The sequence below is a fragment of the Cololabis saira genome, chromosome 16 (genome assembly GCF_033807715.1).
Source record: "Cololabis saira isolate AMF1-May2022 chromosome 16, fColSai1.1, whole genome shotgun sequence".
NCBI classification, from domain to species: domain Eukaryota; kingdom Metazoa; phylum Chordata; class Actinopteri; order Beloniformes; family Belonidae; genus Cololabis; species Cololabis saira.
The window spans coordinates 23,725,241-23,745,875 of NC_084602.1; the positions used below are offsets into that span (position 1 = coordinate 23,725,241).

The 20,635-nt window shown below is 39.1% G+C and overlaps 1 protein-coding gene across 2 annotated transcripts; it reads left to right on the forward strand.

Moving 5' to 3' along the window:
- Positions 1-1,470: 1,470 nt before the first annotated feature.
- Positions 1,471-18,838, forward strand: pgfb (placental growth factor b). 2 transcript variants are annotated; one of them, XM_061743052.1, is made up of 7 exons: positions 1,471-1,946; positions 13,614-13,650; positions 14,831-15,027; positions 15,137-15,216; positions 16,184-16,213; positions 16,315-16,377; positions 16,466-18,838. In XM_061743052.1, the coding sequence occupies exons 1-7, from the start codon at positions 1,884-1,886 to the stop codon at positions 16,485-16,487; spliced, it is 492 nt and encodes a 163-aa protein (XP_061599036.1). In that variant the 5' UTR covers positions 1,471-1,883; the 3' UTR covers positions 16,488-18,838. The 2 variants fall into 2 exon arrangements, with proteins under 2 accessions (XP_061599036.1, XP_061599035.1); XM_061743051.1 differs by having other exon boundaries at positions 16,473-18,838.
- The last annotated feature ends 1,797 nt before the right edge of the window (positions 18,839-20,635 follow it).

Sequence of the window (20,635 nt, forward strand, 5' to 3'; positions counted from 1 at the left end):
ATAATTAGAGCAAATGTCTGTCATCATTTTAGGACTGTTTGCACTGACTGATGCTTTGGCAAAACTGGTAAATGGGGCGGGGGGTGTTCAAGTGTCTGAGATGTTTAGAAATGCCACACTCCTGAGTGTGGTCTGTTCAATAGCAAAAGGCTGTGCAGCTATTCAGCGCTGCTGGAGGAATGTGTGGAAGCCCACAAGGAATCCTTTGGTTCCAGACTTTCTGCAAACACAGAAGCCCCACACTGAAAAGTTACTCTATGTGTCAACAGTAATGGAATCTCCTTCTCTGTCTCAGCAAACTTGACTAAAGCCTCACAGGAGGATATCTTCTGCATCCTTGAGCCTGCAATGAGTTTATCATCTGTGCCAGCGGTGGAAAAGATCTCTGAACGTTTTGCTTGGCTGAATAGCTCTACCAGAAGGACCAAAGAGAGATCCTATCTTAGCAAGTCCATGTATATACTCTGTAGTGTGTAATCTACACATCACAAAGAAAGCATCAGCAGCACCTCCGCAAACCCAATGATAACAGGTTGGTTATGGCAAGGTATGGCAGCCGCCACACCTTGGCTTCAAGGGAAAATGTAAAGGTTTGTTTTTTAAATACATTAATGGAATTACTCTGTGTCTCTTTGTACTGATTATTATATTACTTAATACATATAGAATAACTACAAATGCAAATCAGAACAACATGATCGATTTCACTAGTTATTATACACTGCAAAAACTCAAAATCTTAACAAGAATATTTGTCTTATTTCTAGTTAAAATGTCTAATTTTTAGTTAAAAAAAACTCATTACATTTAAGACAAGACTCAAAAACAACCATTTTCACCTGTTTCAAGTAGATTTTCACTTAAAATAAGTGGAAAAATCTTCCAGTGGAACAAGATTATTTTGCTTGTAATGAGAAGATAAAACTTGTCTCACTGGCAGATTTTTCTACTTATTTTAAGTGAAAATGTACTTGAAACAGGTGAAAATGGTCAAATAACAAGTTATATTTCTGGTAATGACGCTTGTTTTAAGTGTAATGAGATTTTTTTGACTAAAAATGAGACATTTTAACTAGAAATAAGACAAATATTCCTGGTAAGATTTTGAGTTTTTGCAGTGAGCGAGACTGCATTTGAAAAAGTTCCAATTTTCTTGACAATAAGCTACATAGCAGACTTCTGTGATGAGTATTTGCTGGACGTGTTGATTGATACTCTAGTTAAGTTCTGTGACTTGTAACCTTGCCATACCTTAGCTTCGACTGAATTGACGCCACTGAATGATAACCATTTGCAGCATCACATGAATCACTATTAAAGGTTGCAGTTTAAATGGGCTGCAAAATCCCATCTGAGCTCTGTGAGGACAGAGAGGAAGACAGAGAAGGGGAGGAGATTTAAATGACCGGCTCATGAAAAAAGGTAGTGCGGGGCAATTAGAGGCAAGTGTTTCTTTCCCCCGACTGGAGCGCAGAGCAGGACTGGAAACTTTAAACTCTCGGTACAACTTCACGCTCCTCCAGCGGATCCTCACTTTAACGTCTTGGGCAGACCTGCTTTACAACTTTTCTCACTGATTGTGCTCTTTCCATGCTGCAGAGTCTTTGTAAGTTTTTTTTTTTTTTTTTTCTTGACTCTGCATTTTAAGGCACCGTTGTTTTATTTCCCTCCGCACGTCCACTCCAGCCCGAGTCTCCGGCCTTAATTCATTAGTGAGCAGAATCCTCATCACGTTACACGCGGCAGCAGCGCAGCTACGTGACTCTCGGCGCGACTAAACCGGGAGCAGATGACTTGGAAATTCCCGGTCAGCGTTTTTTTTTTTCTTTTTTTTTAATCCTTGACTAAGCTTATTTGGAACTTTTGCTCAAAGAAGTCGCGAGATGAAAGCCGGTCTTATCATCGAGACTGTGGCGGCGCTTTATTTGCTCTTCTCACCTGCTCAGGTAGGTTGTGTCACACATATTTAAAGTAGTTTAAGGTTTAATAGGGGTTTTCTGGATCTCAAAGCAAAATCTGATTTATACTGTGTTTGTTTACGATATTTGGATAATGTCTGTGTCTATTACAGAAATCAAAATGGTTAGAAGGAGAGTAATCCATATACGTATGTATGTATGTATGTATGTATGTATGTATGTATGTATGTATGTATGTATGTATGTATGTATGTATATATATATATATATATATATATATATATATATATATATATATATATATATATATATATATATATATATATATATATATATATATACAGTATATATATGCTGAATCACCAAACTCTTGACGACAGTCCATTGCCATGTCACTTGTAGATTCCAGTGCTGTTCATTCATAAGATGAAACGTGACAAGCTGCATCACCCTGCCTTTGCAGCGCATGATGCAAGATGACTCACTGTTATATTTGGTTGGGCTTGCTAAGCTTATAATTACAGCCACATCATACTTTAGAAACCAGTTTTACAGAGAAAGACTGGTCCCACTCTTGTGTGAGCCTTTCCTTTTTCTTTGGTTCCATGAAAGAGATACACTCACTGATTGCCATGTCAGTGGGAATATTTTGTAAAAATGTAAATGCTGAAATGCCTCTGCCTTTTTCAGCTTTGCTGTAGAACCATAAAGCACATAGAGCCTTTTGAGTTACCTCATAGTGTATGTGCTAAAACGGAGCATTTTCATTTTCATCAGCACCTGCAGCCACTTTTTCCTGTTTTTTATTAATTCATATATTTTTTAATTGTATTTTTTAGTTTGATGATGGCAGTACGTAAGACATTTTCATAAAATACTCTGGGGATATTCTCATAAAATACTCGGGGGATACAAGCAGAATCGATTTGAAAGTTTAATTCAGGCTGGACAGATTACTGTCAGGTGACAGTGGATGGGTACAATGCTTGTCTGTTCTCTGTTGACTGGCATTGCAGCCTTTAATGAAAATCTTACAGAAAGGAGCAAACCTGAAACTGAAAATGGCAAATTCAAAGGCCCAAGTTGTGTCAGGAATACTTTAAAAAGGATGTGTTATTGGATGGCGGGACTTGTACCACCTTACGCCCTAACTCTTCAATCTTTTCAGTGTCGGATTTCCTCCCAAGGTGCCCACAGGCTGGCGGTTATCTCTGATTCCTCTTATGTTTTATGCAAAACCAGGCCATTCTTTCATCCATTTACTTCTGGTGCCACTTTCACTCTGCTTACACGGCTGCTGCCTGTTGAATCAAGCAAAGCAGCCCCTCTTGTCAGGCTGCAAACCACTTAAAGCATTGCACACTGACTCAGTCGGCCTCTCAGTGTTTGAAAAAGCTTCATGTCCCAACAGTTTCTTAAACTGGACACTTTGCAGCTGTTGCTAAGTTGAGCACGAGTGGGAGAGGCATGGGATCACCACATTTCTTCTAATCCTCATAATCAGCTCATGGCCTTCTCAGTCAAAACAGGAGTGACAAAATCCAGGGGCCTCGGCATGCAGCAGGTCAGATGCCCCCTGCTGTCCAGAAAACTGATGGTAAATGTAAACACTGCAGTCCCCAAGATTCAACATCCAATCTGTCAGATAACACACAGTCTGCAGAGGATCTGAAGTCTGGATCCTTCTTTAACTGCACTGGTGATGATGGCTAGTCTGATTGTAAGATTATCCATTGTATGAATGAAAAACCACTGCAAATTACTTAAATCAAATACCTGTCATAATTTCTATCAACTCTCAAGGTAGCAGCTATTTCTGCTCTTCCAGTAAAGCATCAGGTAGCAGAAAACTAGGAATGCTATTTACTTTTGCATGCATCTCCTCCAGATTTTCTAAATCCCTAACAGATAACGAGTATTTCTGATAACTGGAGTTTCTGTCAGCCCTTGTAACTGATGCAGTCACTCATATCTGTAATGAAACATGGAGCAGCCAAGAGAGGTTGGAGATAATTCCAATTGTTAAATGATTTTCCTTGACTACAAAGGATTTTTCCATGTAGTTTAGTCTGCGTGTGTTCTCCTTTTTCTAAATCCAGCGGTCAACATTTGGGATCCCACTGTACCTCTGGGATCTATCAACCTTGCATCACTAAAGGGTTGTTTTATGGACAACAGTTGGTTCCAAGGTCGGGGTTAGACATTTGGTTTCGATGTAATGGATTAGGATTATATAGTTTTGGTAGTGGAGACTTGTTCAAGCGTGACTTATTTGATTGACAGCTCTTAACAGGATTGTTTCCATACTTAGCAATGTTTTTTGGGGGGAAAATAAAAGTGTCTGATGTCAAGTTTGGAGTTTTTTGCCTGAGTTCTGCTTTTCATATTTGGGCAGACTTGTTTTCTTTGCGGTTTCACAACTACTGATCGTCTGCATGTGAGGTCTCTAGAGGACATCAGTGAATTGTAGCAACAGCACAAACCACAAGTAATTTCCCAACCAGTGGGAAAGACTGCAGTGAAATGTGGGCACAGAAGGATGACATTAGCAACATGCAACTATTTCCCAGTAGTTCAGTCAAAAGAAGCATCTGACATATAACAAGTGTCCCTTTGATTATTTAGGAAACTGCTTTAGTGATCATTAGCTCTCTTCCTTTTGCTCACTTCTCGAGTTTTGTGTTTAGCTGCAACAATCGCATGCTGTTTTGTTTTTTTTTCAAAGCAGTGTCAAGTCAATACATGCATATCCATCATACTGGTGATACGGTTCGTCTGTCTGCTATTATAAGCAAATCTGGGGTGACGTAAATGCTGCCATTTCAGATTGTATATGACGCTCTCTATGTACACCCACATACCCAATTTATTGTGACTCAACTAACTTCTCCTCACTTGTTGCCAATAGTTGGAATAATTTGTTATGCACAAGCCAATCCACATATTCATGTAAAACCAATCCACTTACACTTGTCCAGCAATCTAGTGTGTACTTGTACTGCATTTAGGCAAGGCAAGTTTATTTATATAGCACAATTCAACACAAGGTAATTCAAAGTGCTTTACATTGACATTAAAAGCGGAAAGACATAATTAGACAGTAAATAACAAATAAGATTGAATAAAATTATGAATAAGGTGATAAGAAAAGAAATAAAATAATAAAAAGCACAAGCTGTTAAAAATAAGGGCAGTTTAAAAATAAGTAGGCAGATTTAGAGAGTATTACCGAATGTTACCATCTTCATGTAGTCTTTATTTTAAACAATAATGTGGCTTCTGAAAGTGAAAGCTACAGAAAATAATCTAAGATGTGTTTCCCTGAAAGTACTGGGACTTATTGTAAACCATGATAAAAGATGCAAATGTAATTCTGAAACTGAACTGTGATTCCCGGTGACAGTTTCACTTTTTGATATATGCACTGCTTTATTATCTGGAAGCCCTCCTGGTCAAATTAATCCTGTTATCACCTCAGTCATAACAGGATTAATTTGGTGCTTCTACCTTCAGCTGAAAGTAGAAGCACCTGGGTTTCTGTTCCGAACAATGCTTCCTTTTGTCATCTGATGTCAAAGCCGTGTGATGGAGCAAATATTACTTACACATGCATTTACACTATCCACTCTCTTATTCCCCATTTAGTTCATATTTCTTCTTACATACATACAGTACCGCAGTGTGTGAGTGTTTGTGCTTGCACCACAGCAGTGTGAATAAGGTCATGTTAAAAAGAATGTATAGGCTCTTCAAGTTTTCATGTATCAGGAAGTGGTAAAAAATATTAGCAGAATTAATAAGTCATAAAAGTCCACAACTGTCCTTAAAATTTGGTAAATACAATATCGCACCGTGTCATTACTTCATTATATATATCCAAAAATTCAAAAGCAGTATACAAAAAACTAAGTAAGCCCCATGATTCAATAGACTATAAAGACGCCATTAGCAGTGATAACTTGAATTAATCATTTCCTGTATAACATTAACAGTCTCTCAAACCATTGTAGTGAAATTCGGGTCTACGTTTCTTTACAATGTTGCTTCAGTTTGTTGACATTTATAGGTAAAACTTTGTGCACAAATCTCTTCAGGTCCCGGCACAGCATTTTAATCAGTCTGAGCTTTAACTGCACCATTGCAAAACCTTCTTTCTTTGCTTTTTCAGCCACTCTGTTGTATATGTGCTTGGGATCATTGTCCTGTCATGTGACCCAATTCACATAAACCTCAGCTGCTGGACAGATGGCCTCACATTTGACACTAAAATATTTGGTATACAGTGACGTTTATTGCTGACTCCATAAACTTCCCAAGGTGCCCCGGTCCTGTTGCTGCAAAACAATCCAGAAATCATCACCCCTCCACCACCATGCTTGACAGTTGATTTGAGGCGTTTTTGTTCATAGGTTCTGCTTGGTTTTCTCCAAACATGCCTCTGGGTATTATGAATAAACATTTCCACTTTGGTCTCATCCGGTCAGATGTCTTATGATTTTATTTCAGATACATTATTGCAGACCTAAGTTAGGCTGTCACCCTCTTTTGAGAAAAAAAAAGGATTTTTCCTTGAAACCTTTCCAAACAAGCAATACTTGTGAAGTCACTTTTATTGTAGTGTCATGAACTTCAACAGTCAACTTGAACATTTAACTTGCTGAAGTTCAATCTAACTTTAGACTACAGACTCAGTACAGCAGCACTACACAGTCCACATTTGCTTGAGGTGAATTTGCAAGGATATCAACACATCGGAACATCTGGCTTTAATGTTTGCCACTTGTGAGTTGTGTTTTTATGTCAAATCAACAATTTATGTCCACCGGAGTGGGAAACTCTACATCAAAACCTCTCCCATAATCTGGCGTGCACCTCCTCAAAAATGTGACTACGTGTTGGGTAGACGCCAAACACAACAAATACTGTTACTTGGTAGCATTGTATTTATTCATGGCAGTGAAAAAATTGCTTTCTGAAATAACATATGCTTTATTTGCATTATGTTGTTTCTCAGATACATAACAGGAGTAAACAAAAGGGTTTTCAGTGCGTCAGAAACGTATTACCACCTAGCGTTTGGTGGTGCAATTACAGAGTTACGCAAACATACACAATAAAAAACAAGCCTAAACACTAGCTAAAGTGTTAAATAATTAACCCTTATTGTTTGATGATGGTTTCAAAACTCATCTGAACTTGATGAGCAAGAGTAAGTGCTTCTCTAAAATCCCTACTGACGTCTGTCCTTTTTGGCACTATGTTAGCAAACACCCAAATGCTCCAGACCAGGAAATTGCCAAAAACTTCTGCTTAGGGGTGATCGTGCCTGCGAAAGATCAATTAATCAAATGTATTTAATTAACAGCTTTTAACTGCTATTGTCCCTCTTACGTTTTGCAGAAGTAGGAAGGTTGTTAGTCAAACACCACTCCTGCATCACAGCTCTGTTTTGTGAAATAGTGTTGTTGCATTTATCTAATCTTAACACCTGCTGAGGACCAGGCAATTCTTTATCCTGTCCTGTCACGTAAAATCTTCGAAGCAGTTGTGCTTGCTTTTTCACATGACTGGATAATCTTGCCCACATTACACTCTGCAGTCACTCACAAAATTTGTTACAAAATACACTATGTTGCTTCTTGCCCATTTAACAACTTTCTGTTATTCATGAGAAATCTCTCTAAAATTCTTTGTGAATAAAGCCTCTCCTTTACTGTCTCTGGGTTCCCATGTATGAATACGCAGGTGAAGTCTGAAATCAGCCAACTCTGACAGGTATTGACAGTGTTTCCAGCGGGAACAGCTGATGTGCAGAAAACAGGGACAGCTGCACAACTCAGAATTCAAATACTTTGGTCACGATAAAAAAAAATCAGTCAAGGATAAGGACTGTAATCCTCTCTGGTATGCAATTATGAAATTCTTTGTATCTGTGTTTAAATACCAACGAATGTTCCTGTGATAAAGCCATCAGTTGACTGTGCCTGACAGTCTCATCACTTCTGGCGCTGGCCATTGAAAGACGGCCATGACGCGCGACTGCCCCTCTGATGTCTATGAGGACAGAACGTTACACAGGTGTTTCCTTTACTGTACGTCACCATCAGAAACAAAACAATGCATGAGCCTGACCATCTGAATCGAGCAAATGCGTCTGTTTTGATTTTCTCTCACATTCATGTTAAGAGTCTGCTTGTTATGGCATCATAACTGGTGTTATGGAGTGTTATGAGCAGTTTCAACATCTTAAGAATCAAGCATCAATCAAGTCAAGCTACAGCTATTAACAAATAGACTAAATAGACTAAAAAGTCAACTTCCACTTCCACTTCCTCCTTTGTGTGTCTGGTGCTCAAATACGCAGTTGCACATCTCTCTGGATCAAACATGTGCACATGTGCACATGAGGCCATGTAGCAGGAGTGACCTGTTGACTGATGCAACTCCTATTTGGGCTGTTTTTGTATTTCTCTAGAGTTGTAATGTCCCTGCCCTGGGGAGAGTAACAATTGCTATCAGGAAATATGGATTTCTCTTTCCTCCTGCGGAGGAGGAGGAAGAGGAGTGGTGGTGCTCGGGGCAGCCGTCTACTCAGCGAGCTTTAATCTCGCATCTGGATGTAATTTACTGTGGTTTACAGAACAGCGTTTACTGTAATAGAGGCCACAATTACCACCGGTCAGCGTTATCTCAAGACCTGTGTCGTGTGTGTATGTTTGCGGATGGGGTTCGCCGTTTACTCAGCGGTTTGTGTGTGTTTGTGTCTGTATCTTTGGGGAGACATTTGTCCATGAATTAAAAGACTTCTGCTGAGGAAATTGTGTTTTTCTTAATCAAAATTTACATGGACTCTTTCACTTGACCCTATTTTACTGTTCGTTGGTTTTGTTTAAACCAGAGAACGACACTGAGAAAACATGACTGTTTTGAATGTGGCCAGAAGGGTAAAAATAAGAGTGTAATAATCTTCATCTTGAAGAAATTGACTTTTACGTGAGCAGCTTTAGATCTACAAAATAATTGTTTTTTTTTTTTTTTTTGTTAACTCAATGAGACAATTGGTTTCATCGAGTTAATTCATGCTATGAATTTAATAAACTGGAACTTTGAGATGAGTAACATTTTTTTTAGTCTATAGTTTGTACAAAAGCTTGCACGTAGAAATCACATGCAGGCGTCGCATTCGTCACAAGTTGGTGTCACTACATTTGATAAGATGTTTTCAAGGGTAAAATTCAGCCCAAGCACCGCCATCTGACATCCAAATCGCAGCTTACATCAAACCCAGCTTCTTCTCCTTCATTATCCCAGCGCTGAAGCAATCACAGCAATCACGGCTCTTAACATCTAATTGGAAACGTTCTAGACTTCTGTGCTTTAACTTTATTAAACTGATGGATTTATCACACAGTAGATTTGGTACGAATCTCCAAATTACTACTTTATGGGCTTTGATCTTCAGAGCCAAGCTATCAGTGTGTCAGTTAGTTACGTAATGTGTGAAAAAACTTTTGATTATATCCAGATTACCTGAGAAATGATTTATTGCAGAAGTTTGTTGAGGTTTTGGAACTGGCCTTTGATCACACGTCCTGACCTGACCACCCTGCGACTTAGCTGGATACTTTCAGTCCTGTGAAGGCATCGCTATAGCTGCACGCTCACCTGCCTTGTGTTTACACAACAGAACCTGACTTTCTTCAGCATCTTTGGGGAATAGATGTTATGACAGGCTGGAGAATTAATGTCGTTGTCAAGGTTTTGATGATGCGGAATTTGGTTTGCATTAAAGAATGACAGATGGAGATAGGCGTAGCTTTGCCTCTGACCTGTCAAACTGTCTCTGCTTGTATTCGCTTGTTCCGCTTTCATTGCTTTCTCCATTGTGTGGTCTTGTGAGCCAGGCTTTAGTCAGAGTGACCGCAGGACACACTCCTCCAACGAGGCCTTTATGCCTCCTGAGAATCCCCAATTCAGTTGACAGAGATTACCAAACCACTAACCTGTATGTAATCCGTGGATTGTTTATCCATGTCATCCACACGAGGCAACGTGCGTAATGTAAATTCAACTCTGGGCCAAAGTTGGATTTACATTCAGTGCAGTCTGAATTGTTACCAGTCCCAGTCCTGAGAACTGAGAAGGGGATTTCCCAAAACCTTTCTGGCCAACTTTTAATAAAACTTAAAGCAAGCACAAAGCACGGCTGATTTTTACTCAGCTGTACCGCGGCTGCTGAAACTTATAATGTGAACCCATGTCAGCCAAGTGACCCTGCTTCATCGTGGTGATTAATGTGAAACTTATCCTAGTTTGTCAGAGAGAATTAAGAAGCTTGGCTGGGGGACAAAAACACACAGCAGCATAAAGCACGGCTATCCTGCTTCACAGACTGGGATTATATGTTTTAAATTTGTCTGTTTCTTCACTATTATTCATAAAAATTCAATCATACCTATCACACCATATGGGCTTGTACATACAAGCCTTAACTCCAGCGCTGACTCAGCAGTGAAACTGCACCAAATATGGAGAAATTGGAAATTAGAAATGTTTGAAGAGCAGTTCCAATCTAAAGCAGCTAGATGCTGCTGACTTTAATGCTGTCAAACTGTGAATTAGAAATAAGACCTAAAATGCCAGGAGTGCATGGAATAATACATTTTTGTTGTAAATGAGAAGGATTTATGATATACCTCTTCTCTACTGGGAAATATCAGCAGTATATGTATCATTTTTGGTTACTGATTTATTATCACAGATCACTGATAGAATTAAAGTCTAACACAATGATTTATGGGCTACTTGAGATGATGTTCATTTCAAATAGTTGGCGAGCAAAAGTTGGTAAGCCTCACTCTTACTGTCGCTGTAATCTAATGGAAAAAAAACAAACCTCATTAGCCTAAAATGACAAAGAAGTCTTTTCAGCTGATTCCCAAGACTATGCCTCTCATTCTTCTCTTCCTCTGTAAACGACACTGTTGAACATGCTGGCCCACGTCCAGCTCTTTTTGGCCGTTTGCCATTGTACCTGCTGTTCAACGGACTATCATGTCCTCCCCTCACTTGATTCTCAAAGTCAAAAAAAGTGTTCTGACTGTGAAGCTGAGTCCCTGTCATGTCTAAGTTTTGCTCCCTACGCATGCTGCCCTTCCTCTGACAGATGGGATAAGCAAGGAGGTTGTAGATGACGCAGTTCAGCTGTGTGGGACTGGAGAGTAATGAGGCTTGGGGCCTCTGTGGCCTGGCGGCAGGAGTCCAGGGACTCTGCAGGACCTCTGATCTGACCCGTAATACAGCACAAAGTCTTAGCAAGCAGGGGATTAGTTTTGTAGAGTGGCTTTACAATTAAACACACAGAACCAAATGTCTAACGACAGACATTTTAATCTATATTCAGCTGCTCCAATCAACTGGTTTCAGCGAATAGGGAGGCACAGACCTCTAAAAACAAGAAGTCAAGAGCTGAAGACTATTTGTAGAAAGCGGTGCGGCAATTGAGACAATAACTCCACTACAGTTCTTAAATTAAGATATAATGCCCGTTGATAAGCTCAGTAAAATATTTTCCAATGTGGAAGAAAATGTCATATCACTGTTTGTAAATGCACATTATTGTGCATATATAACTTAATTTGCTTACTAATTTGCTCACATGCAAGCACACGCACTCACTCAACCGAGAAATTGTCTGTTTATATCCATCTTTTTGGAACGCTGTTTTTTTGTTTCTTGTTTTTTGTTCTTGCTATTATTTCAATACAATGTATTTTCTTGGTGAGAACTTTGAATAAGCCCATTTAGGGCTTCCTTTCTCACCTGCACATATTTCCATGCTTTTATGTTCATTTCAACTTTTGTACCGTTTTTTTTATGTTGTGCAAATAAACAAATCAAATCAAATTAATTTAAATTTTAACAGTCATGTGTCGATTAATGATATTAAGTTTGGCAATGTACATTATTATTTACCTGTTTGTTAGCAGATAAGCTGAAAAGTCTCCACAGCTCAAGTCCAACAATTTATGTCTAAACCTGTATACACATTAAAGAAATTAAGTCAAATAAACACTATTAAAACAAGATTATTCATAATCTACTGTTGCAAAACCTCTCCCCTGTCCAATAAGAGAAAAAGCGAGTCCAGCCACCATTAATCACTCAGCTGACAGTGCAGTCTTAAGTGCTGTGAGGAGGAGGGAATGGCTACGTGAGGATCCTCAGGCAGCATTTTATTAACTGGAAGTTTCTTCTTGGTAGCTTACTCCTCTGTTCTCAACCACAGGAGGTGGTGAAAATGCCAAAGCTTAACCCATGACCGCGGTTAAAAAAATTCTCCTCACTTCAACCCCTTCTGGACCGTAAGTGAGACCAGGGCCACAACGGCTTGTGATGTGGAGTAACCTTATAAACACGGAGCAGTTTAGACAATAGACAGAGAAGAAAGGTTTATTTTATCAGTTTGTTGCCGCTATAGAGAATTAAAAAGAGAAAGATCCCCACAGAGTGGAAGTGTCGTTTAACAATAAATTAAACTGAACTGTGACTTTCCCATGTGGTGCATGTAAAATATTCTGCAAATGGAGCCCATATCCTGCTGTGTTTTTGTGCAGTCGACACAGTTCAGTGAACGCCACTACACGAAACAAGGCTGCTGTCAGAGGAACAGCTGTACATGTTGGCCAGATGACAAGCCACTTTGAAAAAGGTGCCGCAACAGTTCCCCTAACGCAGGGAGGACCGAGCTGAAAGTCCTTGACTTGAAGCTGTCGTACATTTACAATTTCAATTAAGTCTGCCATAAAGCGTTTTGTGCAGCAGTGAGGATGGGTCAGACCTGCAGGAACCCCTGAAGTGTTTCAGTTGAAAGAACTCATCATCACTGAATCAGGACATTCCTCTTAAATCACATTGTTTAGGGGGGAAAAAAAAGAAGAAAAAAAAACTCTGCTGAGAGTGGCAGTGTGCTGACAGATGCTATCCTCATCCTCAAACTAATTTTGGTTCATAACAGGAAGAGGATGCATTTCTGCAGCGAACAGATGGTGTAAAACATAGTTTTTACTGCCATCCTTTGGAAAGGTCCTCTTATGTCTGTTTGCTATTGGATAACAGCAGTTTTCCCTCTAAAATCGCTGTGCCTAAGGTCTGTGCCACAGAAAAACTCAGATCTATCTCCAGTGACGAGGAGAGATTGCGGAAGCAGGTCGTCTGCCGCCTGTCCTCCGATTCTGCCGGAGGGTATTTTATCAAACATAGATTTCCCGTCCTGAGATGGAGTCAACCAGAGGTTTTGTATTTTCCCAGGCGAATGAGAAATTCACTCTGTTTATCATGAGATGATGGGAAAAAAAATCAAGACGGGGGGGAAACCATCAATGGGAAAATAAATAGAAAGCTGAATCTTACACCACAGGAAACAGGTTTTGAACCTAAATAGTTGGGCACACTGAGGAACGTGACATATTAGTGCTAGAGACTGGATCTGCTGCTTGTCACAAAGACTTGTCCGCTGCAAGGAGGGGGAAAAAGACAGACGGCCAACCACTTCGGTACTACCGACTGTAGTTCCAGCTGCCACCACCACGTGACAAAATATTAACTGAAATCTTTCTCCAGGCTGATCGGGTCATCATAAAGTTAAAGCTTGTTTATGAAAAGTAAGCATTTCTTTTTCCTTCTGTTTTGCAGAGTCTACCTTTATCAAGCATAAACAGTACAATGGAAGGTAAGAATTTCAGCTTCTTTTACTCCTGAACTCTTCTAAAAATGCTTGGGATGTTACTTTCTTATGCAACAAATTACAACTTATCAGCTTAAATAAAATATGGCTTTCTTAGACTAAATCTAAATAGAAAATAGAGTTTGAAGGGTGCACGTCCTGATGAAGCTCATTTCAACATCAGCGTATTATCTCATGTTGTCTTAGCGATGCTGTCTTGAAAATTATAAATGACTGAGCCCAAGAATCTTGGCTTGTTGGTCAGTGAATTTGATGTGAATCTTGAGAATAACAAGGCATGACAGAGAGAGGAGGCGGTACTCAACTCCTGACTTTCTTCCCTCATATTCCCTTCCACCCTCACACAAATGAATGCTGCCAAAAGAGAAACAAATTGAATGTTGAAGGCTTGTAGAGCTCTCATCCAGAGCGTATTAGGAGGACATGTAACAGAAAAGACCAGATAAGCAGAGGACACACAGTCAAGTGAAGTAGTAGTAACTGGCCAGTGAACTGTCCTTTCGGGTTGTACAACATTACAGTTCATGGCCTCGTCTCCCAACCATGGATGCTTCCCCAGCCGTCTTCTCCCAGCCTGTCTGCTTTTATAAACAGCTGTTGTAGTGTCAGGCTCCATTTGGCGACCTCTGGGGTCACGGTAGTCCCAGAGGTGCCTGTGGGGCAACGCAGCTCCAGCTCCAGCAGGGTTCTGTTCATGGCCATGTTTCCAGTGTTTGTTTTCTCTTCCTTCTGTGTTTGGCTACGGTCATCCCTGTTCTTCCCCCACGGCAACTAGGACACTTTCACACATGTAGTCCCACAGGAAAGCATAATGTACATTAAACAAATGTTTCTTTTTTTTTCCTCCTCAAAATGAAAACAGGATACACAATGGCATATCTCAACAGGCTTTAGGTTTCTCTGTGCAACATCTAGGCATGTCATTCCTTCACTGTTCCGGTAATTGCTGCTAGAATTTTTGTACAAATGCATGTATCAGCAAATGCAGTTTATTTTATGTACATATAGTAATTTGTTTTTTAATCAACTTAAGCTTCATAAACCCTTTTACTTACACAAATCTAAAGATGTTATCAAATGTACTCTCTAATGTTTGGACCTCTCTTAGAAGCACAGTGATTGGTTGGGAACTACAAGTGGCTAAGCTTGTTATTCTCGCCCACAGTGCTGATGTTTCAAGAGGTGTGGGGTCGAAGCTTCTGCCGGACCATCGAGAAACTGGTGGAGGTGGTGCACGAATACCCAACAGAGGTGGAGCACATCTACAGCCCCTCCTGCGTGCCCCTGGTGAGGTGTGCCGGCTGCTGTGGCGACGAGAAGCTGGAATGCCATCCCACTCGCACCACTAACGTCACCATGCAGGTAAGGCAAGGGCCTTGAAAGACCGAACTGGAACCGTCCGCATGGCTTACTGCTCCGATTGCAACATATTTTTCTTCTTATGATCATTCTAACTAATGTTATCCCCTAGCTGTTGAAAATAAGGCCATCAGAGCCGGGTCAAGAATATGTTGAGATGACGTTTGTGGAGCATCAGTCATGTGAATGTAGGTAAGAAAACAAGAAAAAAACTGCTTTACTATTTTTTTTAAATAGAAACCTTGTCTCTTAAAATGTATGTTTACATGTTTACATTGAAACAAACGAAATGTTTTAATAAATGTATCTGCTAATTATACAATGTATGCCCGCAAACTTTTATCAACAACATGTTTTTTTTAATTATACCTGTTGTGAAAATGAAATAGCTGCTCATAGTGACTGAGGCATATTTCATAAAGACTACTTCAGGAAAACATAATGTTTTATTCTTGTTAACGAATGTACTGTATATGCTGTTTTCTGATTTACTTCCTCAAGAACATAGACTGTGTCTGTATGTTGAAATTGCAGTATTAACGATGACAGTCTAAAATCCTAAATTCAGACAACCTGGACCTCATAGAAAAAAAATAAATCAAAAAGCGAGATTATGGACTGGAACTAACTTTTTTTGTGGTGGTGATTGGGAGCAAAGATTATCCATGTTATGTAAGCATTTATCAACTCAGTGAATTGGTTGGGTTTATCATTTCTGCATGTTCTTCTTTATTTAGAGCTGACATGCACTGACCGGCCCTTCGTGAGTCCACACGTCTCACGGTTAAAAACAGCCACTAAACGGGCCAGTGGTCCAGACACTCAGCGTGCACTGGAGCCATGCAGAGAAAAAAAAACACCTAGAGACCCTTATTTTCCTAAAATAAGTACGAACAGATACCTCGGTTATTAACTAAACCTCAAGAGCTATTAGTGAGATAACTGCTGCAATTATATCTTCCCAGCAAGTGTTAAACTGCCAAAACAGAGACCCACCATGTCTGTTAAACTATTTTAATTGTGTTGTGTCACAGTATATTTGATAAAGCAACTAGAAAATAAATGTTAATTCTAGGAGAATTGGCTTCCAGTGAACTTACACTGGCTTCTGGGTAAAACTGTCTTGGATTCTCTAATTTATTGAAATATTTTTCCTCAGGATCAGGAAACCTATCGTGACGGTTGAAAGGTAAGAACTTAATTTTTTAATGTAAATATTAAGGTTTCTGAAAAAACGAAAAAGCCTTTTTTGAAAGAATGGGGACTTCAGTATTTTTGTTATATGTGTAGGAAAAGGAAAAGAGGAAGAGGAAGGAAGAGGAAGGAGAAACAAAAACCTAAAGACTGCGAGAGGTAATTTCAAATTTGATAAGAGATCATGTGTCCACTAGCCATCATTTGATGTTGGTGAAAGTGAATTATTCTTTATTGTGCACTGCAGGTGCCAGAACCCGCGCAGGTAACTGCAGTGGTAGCCCAGACCGCCGTTGCAGTGTGGCTCACTGTTCATTTGCAGCCCAGTGACAGAATCAAGAGTCTCCTCCACTCATCTATCAAAACCGCGTCTGCGATCAGAGACTCAAACAGCTGGGATGATTCGCTGGCATGCTCTCCTACCGACGGACAGGGCGATGGTGATGACAAGCTTTAACAGGAAGGGCGTTTTGATTGGTGAAAACACTGCTATTACACACCTGACACAATGGACATCCATGGGAGCCAGTGCAATGTAAAACAGAACAGACTGATGTTTTCATTTTATATACTAGTTATTACTGTGTCAGTTATTTGAATTTGTTGATTTCTTTGGTATTTAAAGGTGGTTACACTTGTTGAAAATCTATATTTATTGATTCATCTGAGTATAGTTGGTCCAGAAACTTTTAAGAAGTTTGTTATTCTTTTCCGAAACATTATCAAAAACAGTTGTCCAACGGCATATATTGGACTGAATGTACAGTTTTGTTGAACATGCATAAATGAAATGTCTCCCTCTGGTGTTTAAGGATATGCTGTCCAAAATTGCTTGAATATGAAGAATGATTTAATTGGAAGAATTTTCAAATACAACGAGATACAACAGCATGGTCAGTCAAAATAAAGTACATCATCCATGCATAAGGATCCTCATTTTATTATTTATGACAAAAGTAATCCAACAATAATATGGTATGCAAGGCATAAAGCTCTATGTAATACATTATGCTAGAGTAATGTCTTTCCTGAGCCACTGTTACTGCCATACAGCTGCTACTAAAACTAAAACAACTGGTAAAGGTAGAAATGTAGGCAGAAAAAATCTTTATGAAAAAGACTGTGAGCATGTACAAACCTGTTAAAGACAAAAACAATACTAATAACAGCAAGATGTTACTGTGGAAACAGCTCCCTTGGTTTCATGTCTGGGATGTGGTTTATCTTTTCTCTCTATTGTGTTCTGCGTTCCCCTGAGAGTTCATCCAGTTCTTTCCCTCCCTCTCCTCCAGTAACCCACATTTTTGTGCAACAACTAAAAGAAATAATGTAATGACCCTACCTGAAGTGAATGTGGGTGAAACAGGAGATGCTTTGGCATCAAAACCATCTTTGTGTCTATCCTCACCTCGTTCCTCATTCGCTTTTTCAGTCCTACTCTCTCCCTCTGTTTGCAGTCAACCAAAAAGCAAACATTAAAACCAAACAGAATTTATAGTCTTATCAGAAGTATAAATTGAAGTTAATCAATTTATGACACTGCTGTAATTGAATATCAGCTTATAATTGAAAATACAGGCAGATAACTTTACTTTGGCCTTACTATCTCTCGTCTCTCTTGTTTATTCGTCATTGCAGGCATTCTGTCAGAATAGTTGTGCCATCCTTTACTATAAAGTTAGCTTAGTTGTGCAAGCAGCTCAAACAACCAGGAAGAAAGGAGAGCCAAGAGGTCAATATTAGCCATCCATCACTATCATCTCCGAGGGTTGCTTGTTGTGTAATCCTCAAATTACTTTAGTTCTGCTGTCCTAATAAAAGATATTCCCCATGACAACCTGCATCTGAGCACTGCTTCTTTCTCTCCCGATGTGCTTCAAGCCGAGTGCCATGGGCCAACAAATTAGACTGCCACTGTTGTGCAGCAACCGTGTGCACACTACCACGGACAATGCACTCCAATCGGGCAGCTTACCGTTAATTTCAACTTGTGTTTTTAGCTCCACTGAATTATTTGACCATTTGGTCAAAATGAGTTATTTTCCCATTACCCACCCATCTTTCCACTATCTCAACCCACTCATTCCTATTTAGGGTGCTGAAAATGTATATATCAAATTGACAGTGAGACACAACTCGTGAGACATTTATTGGAAGATGCAACAATGTGTGTAGTGTGCAGCTGCATTGTTGTGGTTGAAGTGAGGAAGGGTTGTTACATTACTGACCTGTTGGCAGTTTTCTCTTTCAAATTTAAGATAATAAAGCAGTTGTGTTGAGGCATGAAAATATGCATGTGCATTTGTTTCCTGATAATAACTCAATTTAGAATTGATAAGAATCTGATTGATAAGCAAAATCAATAATGGCATCATTGCTAAAATCTTATCAGTTTGCATCCCTAGATAAAACAGAAGGTAAAGGGTTTTACTGTCAATTGCTGTGTAAATAAGAATATATTCAAAATGTTTAGCATTTGAATAAAGCTTCACAACAGACTGAGAATTATTGCATATTAGATGTCAAACTGGGACAAATAACATATTTTTGGATATAAAACCTTTACCACACATAATCCAAACATTGCTAAATCTACTGTAAAAAAAATTACATAGTCTAAATCAGAGTAATCTAAGTAATCTAATAAATCTAATAAAGCTACCTATTCAAAATTAGACAAGAAAGCAGGATAGAAACCCAGTGGGATCCATCAGTTTGATAATATTCAGCAGTAATAAAAACAGTCTAGCTGTAGCCGTTTATAAATGCAACATTTCCAAATGACTGCTGGGCTGCTACAAATCATTTTTCTTTTCCATTTGTAATAATGAGGTTTGCAGATATATGAAGTCTATCTGTTTCCCTGTGCCCTCCCTGGTGACACAAGAGTCTCATAATCCCACACCACAGGTGACTTCCTCTGTTTGTGGTAACACTGCAGTATAGAAGGGATCAACTAAGATAGTTATGTAAAATGATGCCTTTTTCTGTATTTTATTTTTCATGTACTACACAAAGAAAATCTATGAAAATGTAAAAGAGGGTTTGTGACTTTGCTATTGTTTATCTTTCATCCAAATATTTATTTTGTAATAAAACTCCTATGGCTGTCAGATTGTCTTATGTGGTCATTTTATTAGATATTGACTCTGATGGGTAATAGCTTGGTGGAACATTAACATTACATCTAATCTGTATTACAGAATCACATGGGGGAAAAGTAACACAAAAACAGAACATATTTGACTTAAGATCTGTAACCATATTGTATGTAGCGGTTGTACTCTTTCTCTCTTGCGTTGTGTTAATTAACTCTGTTACACTTACATGATTACATTTGTATTCATTTATTCATTTATTTTCCATCAATGAACCTATGCAGTACCCCACAAACCCCACAAACTGATACTTTTTCCCAACCTCTGTTCTTTTTAACCAACAATCTTCAACAGCAGTACAAACATAAACAAGCCTATAGCAGAATTTAAATCAAATGTTATTCAGACTCGTGTCCAGCAAGTTTATAGGCACGTGGAGGGCTGCACATGCTTAGAAAATTAATAAAAGGCAAGGTTTTTGTTTTTGTGATCAAGATGGAAAAGAACATCTGAGTATCACCGTTACCGTGGCAACCACTGATCCGAGTCACACCAACTCTCTAAATTTAGTCCTCCGTAGTGTCTTACAGGCACTTTCTAGCCCATGTCCTTTGCGTAAAACTGCTTTAAACAAAAAAACAAAGCTGTGATAACAAACCTCTCTGTCGTGGATGAAGATTTTGGAGGGTCTGATTTGCTTAACAATACCATAGGCGTCAGGTTAAGCCTGTAAAACCAAATTGTGGACATAAAACGCCCATGGTTATTCACGAAAGGTAACAAGGACTCACTTTAGCCACCGGTGACTAAAACTTGCTGCTAATATAATCGGATACTAGTTTTCAAGCAAGCAAAATATTGTTACGGTTTGCATAAACAATACTTTTAGCCAGACAGCTACCTGATGGTTTCGTAAAGACCTGATCAGTAATAAAGAATCTACAGGCGTTAGCATCTCCAGCTGTCATTGCTAGCAGGGAAAGAGCAGGTAAGAAACAGGGATTTTACCCTCTTATTTGGTTTGTAGTTGCTCCAAATTTTGCATTTAACATTTTATTTCTGCAAAATATTACCTGCCTTATTTGGTTAACCAATATAAGACGATGAACGATTAGCCACTTGACCAATTTACACGTGGAAACAACTATTAGCTGTAGAATATCATCTTACGGACAGTTTAGACTCTAATTTTGATATAAGATATAAGCCCTGGTTTTTTTTTATCATGTTTTGTGTTAGAATGTTGAAAATCAAATTAGACAGTGGTCTCTCCAGTCAGACAGGCTGTGGGGTTTATGTGACAGGCCCTTGATGGACCA